Below are 15,362 nucleotides of genomic sequence, written 5' to 3'. Positions count from 1 at the left end.
GGAGGTATAACGATAGAAAAAAGTATAATGAGTTTTATATGTTATCTTAGTGAAGCTACATTTATATAATCATTAAAAAAAAAATCTATTGTTGCTGTATCAACTTGAAAGATATAATATGTTGCAACGACTTTTTGTGTTTAATAATACTATTTCACATACTTCATATACAAGAGAAAAGTTTAATGAAGATTTATGTTGATAAGTTAATAATTGCTTTAGTCAAGAATCTAATATATCATAGAAGTATGTTGATATGATATTTTACTTTATAAGAGAATAGTGAAGTTAAATAAGCATTGAATATACTCTCAAAATTCTTCAAATTTAAAATATTTTAATAATTTGATAAGTCAGATAAAACAAGTTTAGGAGAGAGACTATTAGAATTAAATTTGTCTATCCTTTCAAAGCACCAAGAAAAACATCATTATATCAAAAAGTAAAATACATTAAAAACTCTATAGTAGAATGAATCAAATTAACCATTAGTTCTTGAAAAAAAAAAAAAAAATTCATATTAAATATATTAAATTTATTATATCCGATAAGACTACATAGACTTCGTGTGTTATGTCATAAGAGGTATCGATTTAGAGTTATATAGTAAAATTATTTTGAGTATAAAAAGATTATATTATCTTATCTGTGTGCTTCATTCATCTCTTCTATCTATCCATTCAATATGATATATTGATATAAGACTTAATTGGAAAGTAACATGTTTTACTCGATTTTATTGAGCAGTTCATTCGGATTGGGAATTCTTCGTAAACGTTGCAAACGATGCAATCCAATAACAAAACCAGTACAAGCTGAGCCGGATATGGATCATTCTGGAAGCCTGCCATGATCGCCTCGTACATGCCGAAGCCACCTTATTAACGTGATGAACATTCTTCTGACCAAGTCAAGCAGCCCCACGTTGCAAATGATGCAATCCAATGACAAAACCAGCACAAGCTGAGCTGGATATTAATCATCCTGGAAGCCTGCCATGATCGTCTCGTACGTGCCGAAGCCACCTTATTAACGTGATGAACGTTCTGGCCATATCATCATTCTGTCCATTTATTTCACGAGTGAATCAAAGATGATTTGGATGGTTTGCCGTGTGGAAGTACTTGTGGTCTTTGTCTCTTTCTAATAAGTACTTGTGGTCTTTGCCAAGGAAAAGAAAGGTTGACAAACAAGTCTTTGTCTCTTTCTAATAACCAAGGAAAAGAAAGGTTGACCAACAACACTTGGCATACTTCCTCGTTTCTTCCTTTGATTTGTACGTAAGATCTGAAGTGAAGCTCAATCTTTGCACTATAAAAAGCCCCAAGTAGCTCCATTTCTTTTCATCGAACTCAAGAAGCAAAGTTCAACCAAAGCATCGCATCCGTCTTCTCAGAAAATAAATCTTTTGTTAGAAATGGCCATTCCAGTCATTGATTTCTCAAAGTTGAAGGGCAAGCAAAGAGCCGAAACTTTGGCACAGATTGCCAATGGATGTGAAGAATGGGGATTCTTTCAGGTCTGTTGTCATGGAGGATGTGCTTTCATGTTCCCGATCTTCTTCCTTTCTCCCGTCCATGGTTCTTCTGAACTTGATGCTGGTACTTATTCCAAGTAATCTAATGTGCTTGCAGCTGGTGAACCATGGGATTCCGGTGGAGCTTCTGGATCGCGTGAAGAAGGTATGCTCGGAGTGCTATCGGCTCAGAGCGAAGGGCTTCAAGGGATCCAAACCAGTGCAGCTGTTGAACAAACTGGTGGAAAAAGAAGGGGAAGAGGCCGATGGTAAGCGCTTGGATAACGTGGACTGGGAGGATGTTTTCCTTCTCCAGGACGACAACGAATGGCCGTCCAACCCTCCGGAGTTCAGGTACTTCATTCACGAAGCTCCAATGCTGCTTGTTCCATTACCTGTTCCACATAAACGAATGAACAACATTAGAAAGTCAATTATAATCACTGCTGAATAGCTAGCTGCCCCAGCGCAAGAATTGGATTGTTGATCTTTGATTTGCTACTCATAATATGATGGTTGTCGCCAAAGTTGTTGACGTTTGCTCTCTTCATGCAGCGAGATCATGAAGGAGTACAGGGAAGAGCTGAGGAAGCTGGCTGAGAAAGTGATGGAAGTAATGGATGAGAATATGGGGTTTGAGAATGGCTACATCAAGAAAGTATTTTCAGGAAACGGTGAGCACCAGCCCTTCTTCGGCACCAAGGTGAGCCACTATCCGCCATGCCCGCGCCTGGACCTCGTAAACGGCCTTCGCGCCCACACCGATGCTGGCGGTGTCATCCTCCTCTTCCAGGACGACCAAGTTGGTGGCCTCCAGATCCTAAAAGATGGGAAGTGGATCGATGTGCAGCCTGTGGCCAATGCCATCGTCATCAACACCGGAGACCAGATCGAAGTACTCAGCAACGGTCGCTACAAGAGCGTGTGGCACCGCGTGCTCACGACCAGCGATGGCAACCGCCGCTCCATTGCTTCGTTCTACAACCCCTCCTTGAAGGCCACCATCACTCCGGGAATCAGCAACGACGACGCTCCAGCTTTGTACCCCAAGTTTGTTTTCGGGGATTACATGGAGGTGTACGTGAAGCAGAAGTTCACGGCCAAAGAGCCCAGGTTTGATGCAGTGAGAGCTATGTAAGGATAAGTTAATGATTATCGAAGTTATGTTCTGAGAATATTCTTTTGTATCAGATTTGTTTGTACCATAATAATTGTTTGCTATGACAAGTAATTTATATAAAACCAGCAGCCCAACCTATTTTTTGAAACCTCACGAGATGGCAACTATCATGGAGAAAGGCCAATTAGTTCTCCAATTACGAGGGGTTTTGATGAGTGGCGTGACACTTCACAAATCATGTTTGGAAAAATTAAAAATCACACACGTTTCTTGGTATAGCCATTTTCAAAATAAATAGAAATAAAAACACATTCTTAAAAATATATAGTTTGATGTAGATATTTGTTATATCTTTATTTAGAAATTTTGCCACATTGTGTCAAACTTCATTCTCAACTATATTCTCAGTCTCTTGACAGAAGTTTTTCAATCATTTTGATTATTTTGGGATTCATAAGTTAGAACAGGAGAAAAACATAAAAATAAGATAGGGAGACATACTAATTTTATAGTGGTTCAATATTTTTTATCTACGATCCATTCTTATTTTATCTATCTATGAGGCCATTGACGTTCACCGGTATTTTTTTCTCCAAAGTTTGAAGATCAACAATCCTCAGCACCCTCTAGTCATCCAACTAAGGCCCAAAAAGTAGATAAAAATCAAACCTCTAATAGAGAATTGGAAAACATTGCAAGCACAATGGATGCTCTCACCAGCCAAACATGAAGACGATATTTATAGGCCCTAAAACCTTAAAAATATAGAGTAAATTAAGAAAAAATACTAAAAAATAAAGATACATTAGTGATATGATTATTGGATGTTAGCATATCATTTGGTGACTCATATGATACTAACACCTAAGCTAGGTAATATTACTTGACCTAGTTAGTATAATCTTTGGGCTATGCTACTAAGCCCAATGATGGCATAGTAAAGACGTAGGTACAATCATTTACTATTCACTTTTAACCTTTAATTGTTTTTGTTGGAATTAGCTCATTTTTAAAATTAATTTCGACCAAGACTGACATAAGAGTTATCTGTGTATTATTAAATCTTTCATCATATAATTGGTGGATCTTCTATCATATTTTTGAAGTCAATGTCTCATCCATATCAATTATGCACAAAATACTCCTATTACAATATATTCAACTTTAGCTACGGATAATGCCACAAAATTTTACTTCTTACGCTATCATAAAACATATGCAATGTCCAAGAAGTATTTTTCTTGTAAAGTTAGTATCTATATACGGAAAAAATTAAAAATTTTAAATTTGGGATATCATAGTCCTTTGTCAAGATGATATACCTTCTAAATACCCTTATTTTTTCTATTGATTTCAAGTAAGACAATTTAAGATTTTATTGAAATCTAATACAAAGATATAATTACATGTTCAATGGCAGTGAGTTGAATTAGTGCTATAGCAAATTTTAATCGATTTTGAAGTTCAATTGATAAATCCATACTAGAAATATGATTAACCAAAAATGCAAGTAAGAGTTGTAAGTAATGCAAATAAGTAATCAATAACAAATCAAAAGTAAGAGAAGGAAAACAAATCGATTTATAGTGGTTCAATTTTTTTTTACTAACGACCACTCTCGATTCCTCTTCCTTCGAGGCCATCGGCTTTCACTATCAATGTTTTTTCTAATGGATGAAGATCAACTATCTTTTTTATAGCTTTTCTCCTTTTAACAAGCTTAGGAGAGAACCTTCATACTATTGGAAAATCATGAGTTGGCATCTCATGTACAACGAAAAATAAAAACAAAACTAGATTTCCCAAAATTAAGTACTTGGTCATTGTACGACGATTGGTATGTGAGAAAATCGTAAAACCGAAAAATCGCATATATCATGTTAGAAGTGTTATTTAGGGAGATCGTATATCCCCAAAATTTTCAGATTCGATAGAGTGAATGAAGGAGAACTTGTGTACTCCACTCTAGTGGTGATCCATACAACAAATGCAGCGACGATGCTCCTTAGATCGTTGTTGGATCTCCTTCTCCACGTGCACCGCAAGGCTACTAGAGCCAAGGAGGAGGAGAAGAGGGCTAAAGAGAATAGGAGGGGCGACCACCAACAATTCTAGCATATGAACCATGAGGTTCCTCCTATTTATAGTGGTGCAAGTAGCTTAATCCTTAATGGATCCTATCCTCATTAGATCTCAATTCAATTGGATCTCTATCCAATTGGATCTCTATCCAATTATGTAATTAGATCTTATCCATAGGATCTAAACTAAGGGCTCTATGAATATCTTATATCCATACTTCTACTCGTCATAACATCAATCATATATATGTGACCCTTTAGGCCCGATACCGAGCTGGCCATGAGTCAATCCGGTCAGAACTTCTTATGGTATAGTAAATTATTATCTCTATAATTATTCATCGATTCATCAACTATGGTTATACTAGATCACTACGTCATAGTCCCCAAATGTTATAGGGGAATCTAATATGGTCAACTTATCTATTCACAATTACCATGTGTCTATAGTCTCTCATCTATCTAATATCCTAGTAGACTGTATATAGGATACAGTAATGTTAGGCCCATACAAAATCCTATCCAAGCCCGGTCATAGGTTACTCGAGAGGGACATCGTGATAACCGGATAGACTGGTGTGCTGTATACCCGTCCATATGATGGATGCAGCTGGTCTTATAGTTACTCATGTAGGGAAACTAGGGATACAGTACAGGTGCTCATTGGAGAATGAGTTCACTGATTGATCCGCTTACGGAATGCTGGATGGTTGATGATGCCTTATTGTCAGACAGCGATTCCGTAGTCCTAGTGGTGTATCTGGTCCTTAGACTTGAGACACCAAGGATGTCCTGTATGAGTACTCCACTCTTTGATACCAGACTTATAGGTTTGGTTGTCCCAGATCTAGTACAACTGGTCATTAGAGTGGTAGTCGACCTTACGAGGGCTATTGAGTGTCGATAGAGGATCATCCACTCTCGGCGTCATGAGAGGAATATCCCATGTGTTCTTACGCAGACAAATCCCTGGCCAGGGTCATTCGGGGTGAGAGAGAAAGAGTTCTCCGGGAGAATCCGATTAGAGCGAGATTCGAGTAGAAACCGTATGGGTCTGACAACACCATGCTCGATATACGATCTCTGGGATATTAGATGGATGAGGGATTATAGGTACATGGTAACTGAGGACAGACAGGTCCAATGGATTGGATTCCCCTATATCGTCTGGGGACTACGGCACAACACCTCCTGCGGGCGTTGCCCCACCGGCAGAACTGCCCGCTGAGGCGGCGACGCCCGCGGGGGCGCTCACCTGCAGCGGCAGCGCCGCCAGCGGGCGTGCCGCCCGCAGGGGAGGGCAACACCCCGCCCCTCGCCACACAGGCCGCCGCCAGCAGGGTGGCGGCGGCGGCGGCAGCAGCAAAGGGTAGTAGGGCATTAGGGTTTTCTGGGCAAAAGATAGTTTTGCCCCTCGGAATTTAAGAAATTCCAGTTTTTATCTTTTGTGCAAATTACGAAAATACCCCTATAAATTCAGAAATTCCCTATATGTCCCTGATTTCATAAAATATTAATTAATTAAAAGATTTAGTTAATTATTATTTTTATTATTATCTAGTAGTCATACATGATGATGATTATTTATACATGTGATGTATGATGTGTGGACGGATGATCATGAACCGTGTGATGTGTGTACTTGTGATTATTATTATTGAGGTCTGCGAGCCTCTATTATATTTCTCGTTTATTGTCGGGCCTACGTGCCTATGATTAAGTTGTAATCACATGAGGAGGCACAGCGGGAGTGTGGATGCGATAGCGGGACCCACGAGACGGACGACCGTGATGCATGAAGATGCATCAAGATATCGACGGAACCGACGAGGACGAGATGGACGATCACAGGGCATGGAGATGCATCGTTGCACACATAGATCTTGATGTGAGTGATTAGGCCTACTGGCTCGGACCTAATCATATTAGGTTGTGGTCCATGATCATTTGGTGTGATTGCTTATACACATACTAGATATGTATATATATTTGCATGCGATGTAGATATATATTAAATATGTATATGTGTGACATATCATATTAGGAGACCAAATCATAGAAACATCTCTCGATAATATTAAGTCGATAAACGTGAGGCAATTAGATTGACCCACGTGGCCTTCCATCGTTATAAGTAGGAACCGATTCCCAGTATAGGTTGAGTTGGTCGAGTCCCTCGAGACTCACCTATATCGCAATTCGGTATCTTGCTTACGACATAGAGATGTCACCGGTGACCTGAGGGCATGGTATACTTGGTCGAGTCCCTCGAGGGTATATCATCAAATCATACTCATCTTGTAACGAAGGTGTTGACTTAACCAAGCATCATTGTTGGTCGAGTCCCTCGAGACCATGGTGATTCGGAGGCCGAACGGGACGGGAATCACAAGGAGTTGTGATCGGCAAGAGTTGCCTACCTTTTAGGCTTAGTGTGATTGGTCGAGTCCCTCGAGGTTACACTAAGACACTGATTGGATCCTGATCCCCACTAGAAGTCTGTCGGAGACTTCCGTTTTGCGTGACTCGTTAGTAAAATAGTGGGAGCATATTAAAATAGAAGTCCATATCTTGATAGTTTATTTCTTACAAAATCTGCATGTTATTCATCTCTGCTGCATCTTTATTTTCAGAAAATGTCGCTTTCAAATCCCTTACGTGGCATACTTGATGTCAACCGCCTCACTAGTCCAAATTATACGGATTGACTCTGTAACTTGAGAATTGTTCTCACAGCGGAGAAAATCATGTACGTCCTTGATACAGTGATGCCTACGCCTGAAGAAGGGGCAAGCAAGGATGAGATCGCTCGCTACGTGAAGTACATTGATGACTCCACTCTTGCTCAGTGCTATATGTTGGGCTCTATGACTCCTGAGTTACAGAGACAACATGAAAAGATGGATGCCAGATCCATTCTCCTACATGTCCGCAAATTGTTTGAGGAACAGGGAAGGACTCAGCGATATGAGATATCCAAGAGCCTCTTCCGTGCTAGGATGACTAAGGGGACACCGGTTCAGAACCATGTCCTAAAGATGGTTGAGTGGATAGAGAAACTCACAGGTCTAGGAATGGTCCTAGAGGATAACTTGTGTGTGGACATTGTGCTTCAGTCCCTACCAGATTCCTTTTCACAATTCATAATGAATTTTAATATGAAAAAGCTTGAGGTGACTCTCCTAGAGCTCCTCAATATGTTGAGGGAGGCAGAGAGTACTATTAAGAAAGAGAAGCTAGTTCTCTACACTAGTGAGACCAAAAAGAAAAGGAAAGCAGAAAGGTTCCTTAAGAAGGGAAAGGGCAAGGGCAAACCAGGTAAAGCAAAGGTTGCTAAGAAAGACCCAGCAAAGGACAAAGGCCAGTGCTTCCACTGTGGTAAAGATGAGCACTGGAAGAGAAACTGCAAAAAGTACCTTGCAGAAAGGGCGAAATAGAAGCTTGGAGAAGCTTCAGGTACATTCATGATCAATCTCCAATTATCAGATTTTTATGATATTGCATTGGTATTAGATACCAGTATTGCTTATCACATCTACAATTTATTGTAAATTCTAGCAATGCCGAGGGGAGATTGACGAGAGAAATATTGCATAAAGGTTTGTTTATGCAAGACACTACTCCATATATCATGAATGTAAGTGTCTAAGAGGAAACGAGATGAGGTGAACAGTGAATACCTATGGCATTGTAGGCTAGGTCACATTCATGAAAGAAGGATTCAAAAGTTACTAAATGATGAATATCTAGATCCATTTGACTATATGTCATATGTAACTTGTGAGCCTTGCATTCGTGGAGAACTGACCAACTCTCCATTTAGTGGAACTGGAGAGAGAGCCACTGAGCTGTTGGAACTCATACATAGTGATGTATGTGGACCCATGTCAACTCATGCCATTGGTGGTTACTCCTACTTCATTACATTTACTGATGATTTCTCAAGGTATGGATATGTGTACTTAATGAAGTACAAGTCCGAGGCCTTTGAGAAATTCAGAGAGTATAAGAATGAGGTGGAGAACCAGACTGGAAAGAGTATCAAAACTCTTCGATCAGATCGAGGAGGTGAGTACTTAAGTACAGAGTTTACTCAATTCCTCAAGGACCATGGGATATTATCCCAATGGACACCTCCTTATACACCTCAGCTCAATGGTGTCTCTAGAAGGAGGAATCGTACACTATTAGACATGGTATGGTCCATGATGAGTTTCGCTGACCTACCCATCTTATTCTAGGGATATGCCCTAGAGACCGCAGTTTACCTTCTGAACAAAGTTCCAACTAAGTCGGTGGTGTCTACACCATATGAGATATGAAAAGGGAAGAAGCCTGATCTTAAGGTTGTTAAGATTTGGGGCTGTCCTACCCATGTTAAAAGACACAACCCCGATAAGTTAGAATCAAGGACAGAGCGATGCAAATTTGTGGGATACCCCAAGGAAACTTGTGGGTATTATTTCTATCATCTCGAGGACTAAAAGGTTTTTGTAGCTAAGAGAGCAGTGTTCTTTGAGAAGGAACACATTCTTGGCGGAGATAGTGGGAGAATGATAGAGTTGAGCAAGGTTGGAGAACCAAGCTCAAGCACTACTCTACAGCTCGAGTCTGTTTAGGTACCTAATACACAAGTTTCAACTTTACGCAGGTCTGATAGAGTATCCCATCCTCCTGAGAGATATGTGGGATATATTAGAGGAGAGGATGTTGAGGATATTGATCCTCAGATCTATGAGAAGGCTATTATGAGTATAGACTCCGGGAATTGGCAAGAAGCCATAAATTCTGAGATGGATTCTATGTACTCAAATAAGGTTTGGAACCTAGTTGATGCACCCGAAGATATTGTACCCATCGTTTGCAAGTGGATCTTTAAGAAAAAGATCGGAGTAGATGGAAAGATAGAGACCTATAAAGCAAGGCTAGTGGCTAAGAGGTATCGTCAAAGGTAAGGTGTTGACTACGACAAAACCTTCTCACCCGTAGCAATGCTAAAATCCATTAGAATTCTATTGGCTATTGCAGCACACTATGATTATGAGATCTGGCAGATGGATGTGAAAACTACATTCCTCAATGGGAACCTTGAGGAGGAGGTGTATATGATGTAACCTGAGGGACTCGTGTCCAAGAACTGCCCAGATAAGGTGTGTAGGTTGCTTAGATCCATTTATGGACTAAAGCAAGCTTCCCGAAGTTGGAACATAAGATATGATGAGGCAATCAGATCTTATGACTTCGTTAAGAACGAAGATGAGCCTTGTGTGTATAGAAAGGTAAGTGGAAGCGCTATCACCTTTTTTGTGTTATCTGTGGATGACATCCTCATCATTGGGAACGACGTAGGAATGCTATCCACAGTAAAGGCTTGGTTATCTAGACACTTCTCAATGAAGGACTTAGAGGAAGCATCCTATATCTTGGGGATTAGAATCTATAGAGATAGATCCAAGAGGATGCTTGGCTTGTCCCAGTCTAGGTACATAAAAACCATTGTCAAAAGGTTTAGCATGAAAAATTCCAAGAGAGGTCTCACACCGATGAGAAATGGGATCGCTTTCTACGAGTATGTCCCTAAAGACTCCAGAAGAAAGGGCGAACATAAATATGATACCTTATGCCTCAGCAATAGGGTCTATCATGTATGTCATGCTATGTACTAGGCCTGATATAGCGCATGCTTTTAGTGTCACGAGTAGGTATCAGGCGGATCCAAGCTTGGAGCACTGGAAAGCAGTAAAGTGTATCCTTAAGTACTTAAGAAGGACTAAGGATATTTTACTATTGAGGTAATAGCCTTAAGGTTGAAGGCTACACAGACTCAAGTTTTCAATCTGATATCGGTGATAGCAAGTCGAATTCAGGGTATATGTACACCTTGAATGGAGGAGCAGTGTGCTGGAAGAGTTCCATGCAAGATACTACTGTTGACTCGACCACAAAGGCGGAGTATATTGCTGCATCAGATACAGCAAAAGAGGGAGTCTGGGTGAAGAAGTTCATCATAGATTTGGGAGTCGTGCCGGGTAGCGAGGAGCCGATCTCCTTATATTGCGACAACAACAGGGTGATTACTCAAATAAGGGAACCCGGGTCTCATCAGAAGTATTCTGAGGAGGTTCTAGCTTATCAGAGAGATTGTAACCCGAGGAGATGTAGCAGTGGAAATAGTTCCATCCGAAGATAACATTGCAGATCCACTAATAAAGCTATTGTCTCATTTTGTCTTTGAGCGTCATAGGGGTCTGATGGGGATCAGACACATAGGTGATTGGCTTTAGGTCAAGTGAGAGATTGCTAGTCATAGGTGCCCAACAAGCCAATCACGTGAGTGATGGCATGTGTGACTTGATACAGAATCTTTTTGCTTATTATATTTTGACGTATATCACTTTATAACTATTGCATATGTGCATATATATATTGTGATGTCCTTGGATTTGTGCAATGGGAATCGGATCGTGATAAGATCACGATAATGAGATCGATTCACCTTTAAACACATATCCTAAATAATCCTGGTCATAGGTTACTCGAGAGGGACATCATGATAACCGGATAGACTATAGTGCTGTATACCCATCCATATGATGGATGCAACTGGTCTCATAGCTGTTCGTGTAGGGAAACTAGGGATACAGTACAGGTGCTCATTAGAGAATGAGTTCACTGATTGATCCGCTTACGGAATGCTGGATGGTTGATGATGCTTTATTGTCAGACAGCGATTCCGTAGTCCTAGTGGTGTATCTGGTCCTTAGACTTGAGACACCAAGGATGTCCTGTATGAGTGCTCCACTCTTTGATACCAGACTTATAGGTTTAGATGTCCCAGATCTAGTACAATTGGTCATTGGGAGTGGTAGTCGACCTTACGAGTGCTATTGAGTGTCGATAGAGGATCATCCACTCTCGGCGTCATGAGAGGAATATCCCATGTGTTCTTGCTCAGACAAATCCCTGGCCAGGGTTATTCGGGTTGAGAGAGAAAGAGTTCTCCGAGAGAATCCGATTAGAGCGAGACTCGAGTAAAAACCGTATGGGTATGATAACACCATGCTCGATATACGGTCTCTGGGATATTAGATGGATGAGGGATTATAGGTACACGGTAACTAAGGACAGACATGTCCAATGGATTGGATTCCCCTGTATCGTTTGGGGACTACGGCGTAGTGGCCTAGTACGTCCGTAGTCGATGAGTCAAGTAAATTATTACAGAGATAATAATTCACTGAGTTAGAAGGAGTTCTGACGGGTATGACTCATGGCCAGCTCGATATTGGGCCTAGAGGGTCACACACATATGGTAGGCATTGCGATGAGTAGAGGTTCGGATATGAGATATCCGACGAAGCCCTTGTCTTATTAGATGCAGATCCAATACCCACTAGGGGAGGACCCATTAGGGTTTGATAGGGGACCTCTATAAATTGGAGGGATTCAGAGCCTCATAGGCTAGAGCCTTTGCTTGCTTTTCCTATTCTCCTCTTCCTCTCCACCTCAGAGCAGGCCTGGAGTTTTGAGGAGCGTCGTCGCAACCCTGCTGTGTAGATCACCGCTAGAGAGGAGGACGCTTGACCTCCTTCACCCTCTCCTAAGGATCTGCAAGGAAACAGGGATATACGATCTCCCTAGGTAACACAACCTTCTCTATACGCAGTTTTTAAGTTTCGCGGATTTTGCGCACCAATCTTCGCACGACGACGAACATCTCTTTGAGAATCGGGGATTTTGTTTTCTTGTTCTTCCGCTGCGCATGTGATGTCGCCCCCATGATTTCCCAACAGCTCCCACTTACCTTTTTATATACGTAAGGCTCATCTTCATTCTTAACGAAGTCATAAGATCTTATCGCCTCATCAAATCTTATGTTCCAACTTCGGGAAGCCTGCTTTAGTTTATAAATGGACTTAAGTAATATGCACACCTTATTTGGATACTACTTGGACACGAATCCCTCAGGTTGCATTTGCTAGTCATAGGTGCCCTATAAGCCAATCACTTGAGTGATGACCGGTGTGACTTGACACGTAGTCTTTTTGCTTATTATTATTTGATATTTTATCACTTTATATTGCTTGTTGCTTGAATATATTATAATGTCTATGGATCTATGCAATGAGAATCGGATCGTGATGAGATCACGATAATGAGACCGATTCGCCTTTAAACACAGATCCTAAATAATCCTGGTCATAGGTTACTCGAGAGGGACATCGAGATAACCGGACAGACTATTGTGCTGTATACCCATCCATATGATGGATGCAACTAGTCTCATAGCGGCTCGTGTGGGGACACTAGAGATATAGTATAGGTGCTCATTGAAGAATGAGTTTACAAATTGAGCCGCTTATGAAATGCTAGATGGTTGATGATGCCTTATTATTAGATAGCGATTCCATAGTCCTAGTGGTGTATCTGGTCCTTAGACTTGAGATACCAAAGATGTCCTGTATGAGTACTTCAATCTTTGATATTGGACTTATAGGTCTTGAGGTTCCAGATCTAGCACAGCCGGTCATCAGGAGTGGTAGCCAACCTTACGAGAACTATTGAGTATTGATAGAGGATCATCCACTTTAGGTGTCATGAGAGGAATATCCCATGTGTACTTGCTCAGGCAAATCCCTAGCTATGGTCATTCGGATTGAGAGAGAAACAGTTCTCTAGGAGAATCCGATTAGAGCGAGACTCGAGTGGAAATCATATGTGTCTGATAGCACCATGCCCGGTATATAGTCACTTGGATATTAGATGGATAAGGGACTATAGTTATATAGTACTTGCATTCAAACTTTTCCCTTGGTGGAACACAACCCCTAAATGTTGATGACCAAGGTTTTCATCCGATGCAAAATTCGATGAATGCACGAAGACCCACCTCTACATACCGTGGCCTTCACTCCTTGAATCCATAGCCCTTTTTGTCATCGTGTTGTTCACTGAAGTGGAGCTTCCTGTAGCTTCCAATCATACCTCCGTATGATCTAGTCCCTGATGGGAATATGTCGTGTGTATCGCAATACCACAAACTGTTCCACCATGATATGCTACATTATGTCACCTCCTGGTGACATCTCTATTGCATTCTGATCCTTGTGGGATGAACTCGAATTGTGATCTCTCAATGTGTGGTCTTTGCCAATACATCACAGTGTCTCTACCACGTTCAATTTTGTCCGCTCTTTTGGCAATCAACCTTCATCCCCCCGCTCTTGGGTCACACCTAGATGAAGCACTGCTCTAGAATAGTTCATCGCCTAGTAGCTCCCAATGTCCACTGACTTCGCTTAAATTAGTGCACCATTGTTTGGATCCTGGGCCTCTGCCCCTACCAGCATAATCTTTGCTGCGCACGCTTCCTGTCTAGTAACTTTACTAGTAACACTGTGGCATATTCTTCAAGAGTACCCACCTCCACATCCTCTTGTCTCGTGCCAAGACCTTCTGAACCCAACTTTGCCTCCGCAAGTTGAGTCGCCTTAGTTCCTCCATCAAATGCTTCTCTGAGATAAAGTGCATGTGCCCAGAAGCTCCCTTTGTCTTTGGCACCATGCAAGATGAGTCCACTCAGTTAGAATGAAGGACCCATGGAACAACATGTTCCTGCTCTTGCCTCTGCAAGAGTTAATGTCCTTGACCTTTGTCAAAGGAAAGCATTGTGCCTCTGCTCCATGTTCCATAGAACCATCTTCTATACTGGCTCTCTTCATGCGGCTTGGGTACTTCGCCAAGTTACACCCAAGTTGCTCCACTCCTCGTTTTTGCATTGAGTTGATGGTGGCCCTTGTGCCCACCATTCCATGGGTCAGCCCTCCCTTGAGTCCAATCTCCATATCAACTCCAAGTGTGCCTTCGTTTATGTTACTTTGGGTCGCTCCCCCACTTGATTTTGTAATGCATTCTCTCAAGTGAGATCGTGTGACGACTCCTTGCCGCTTGCTCAGTCCATTGAGCTTCGTGGAGTTGTTATTTGTTGAGGTACTCCTCCTTAACATATGCAGTCTATTGCACATGATTCTCCCTCTAGAGAAACCGGGATCTATCCCTCCTAGATAACTCTCCCATTGGAGCAACATTTCTCTTCGTTTCGGAGATCACCATCCCCTTCGACTACTCTGATTCACTGAACAAACTGCGTATTATTCTGCCTCTTGCAAACGCACTTGTTAGATTATAACTCCACGTCAATACAACCACCATTGCACCACTCAAGGCCTAGCAACATGCTGAACTCGCTGCACACTTCAGCCTCCTATGGACGTATCCTTCACATGCCGAAGAGAAAGTTTCAATGCTCCATGGCACCGAGTTTCGGTCACCTTGGGATGGCTATGAACATTCCATCGTCTACTTACAAGCCCATGCATGAGTATCGAATTCTTCAAGTTAGCAATTCCCCTCACCTCTGTGAGCTTTGCACAACTCTTTTAGTCGTTGAGTAACTCATTCCACCTTGCATGATCTCATCCTTTACCAAGCACCTCGCTTGTCTTGAGCACCATCAAGTACGGTTGTCAACATTGAGTCGTAGCTCAAACTCAGCCATCCCAACCTTTGTGCGCTCCGTATTCTTCCAAGCTTGCTTGTTCTCGTGGTGCCTCTTGTGTGAAGGGTTGGCCATTCCTCTAAATGA

General features: G+C 41.5%; 1 protein-coding gene across 1 annotated transcript; it reads left to right on the top strand.

Annotated features, from left to right (window-relative positions):
• The first annotated feature begins 1,337 nt into the window (after positions 1–1,337).
• Positions 1,338–2,706, top strand: LOC135587629 (1-aminocyclopropane-1-carboxylate oxidase-like). Its single transcript, XM_065079249.1, has 3 exons — positions 1,338–1,519; positions 1,635–1,870; positions 2,072–2,706. Exons 1-3 carry the CDS (start codon positions 1,418–1,420, stop codon positions 2,652–2,654), a joined length of 921 nt encoding a protein of 306 aa, XP_064935321.1. The 5' UTR covers positions 1,338–1,417; the 3' UTR covers positions 2,655–2,706.
• Positions 2,707–15,362: the final 12,656 nt, after the last annotated feature.

The sequence above is a fragment of the Musa acuminata genome, chromosome BXJ1-8 (assembly GCF_036884655.1).
Source record: "Musa acuminata AAA Group cultivar baxijiao chromosome BXJ1-8, Cavendish_Baxijiao_AAA, whole genome shotgun sequence".
Classification (NCBI taxonomy): domain Eukaryota; kingdom Viridiplantae; phylum Streptophyta; class Magnoliopsida; order Zingiberales; family Musaceae; genus Musa; species Musa acuminata.
Note: the sequence above shows the minus strand (reverse complement) of the source record. Positions and strands in the feature narration are given on the sequence as shown.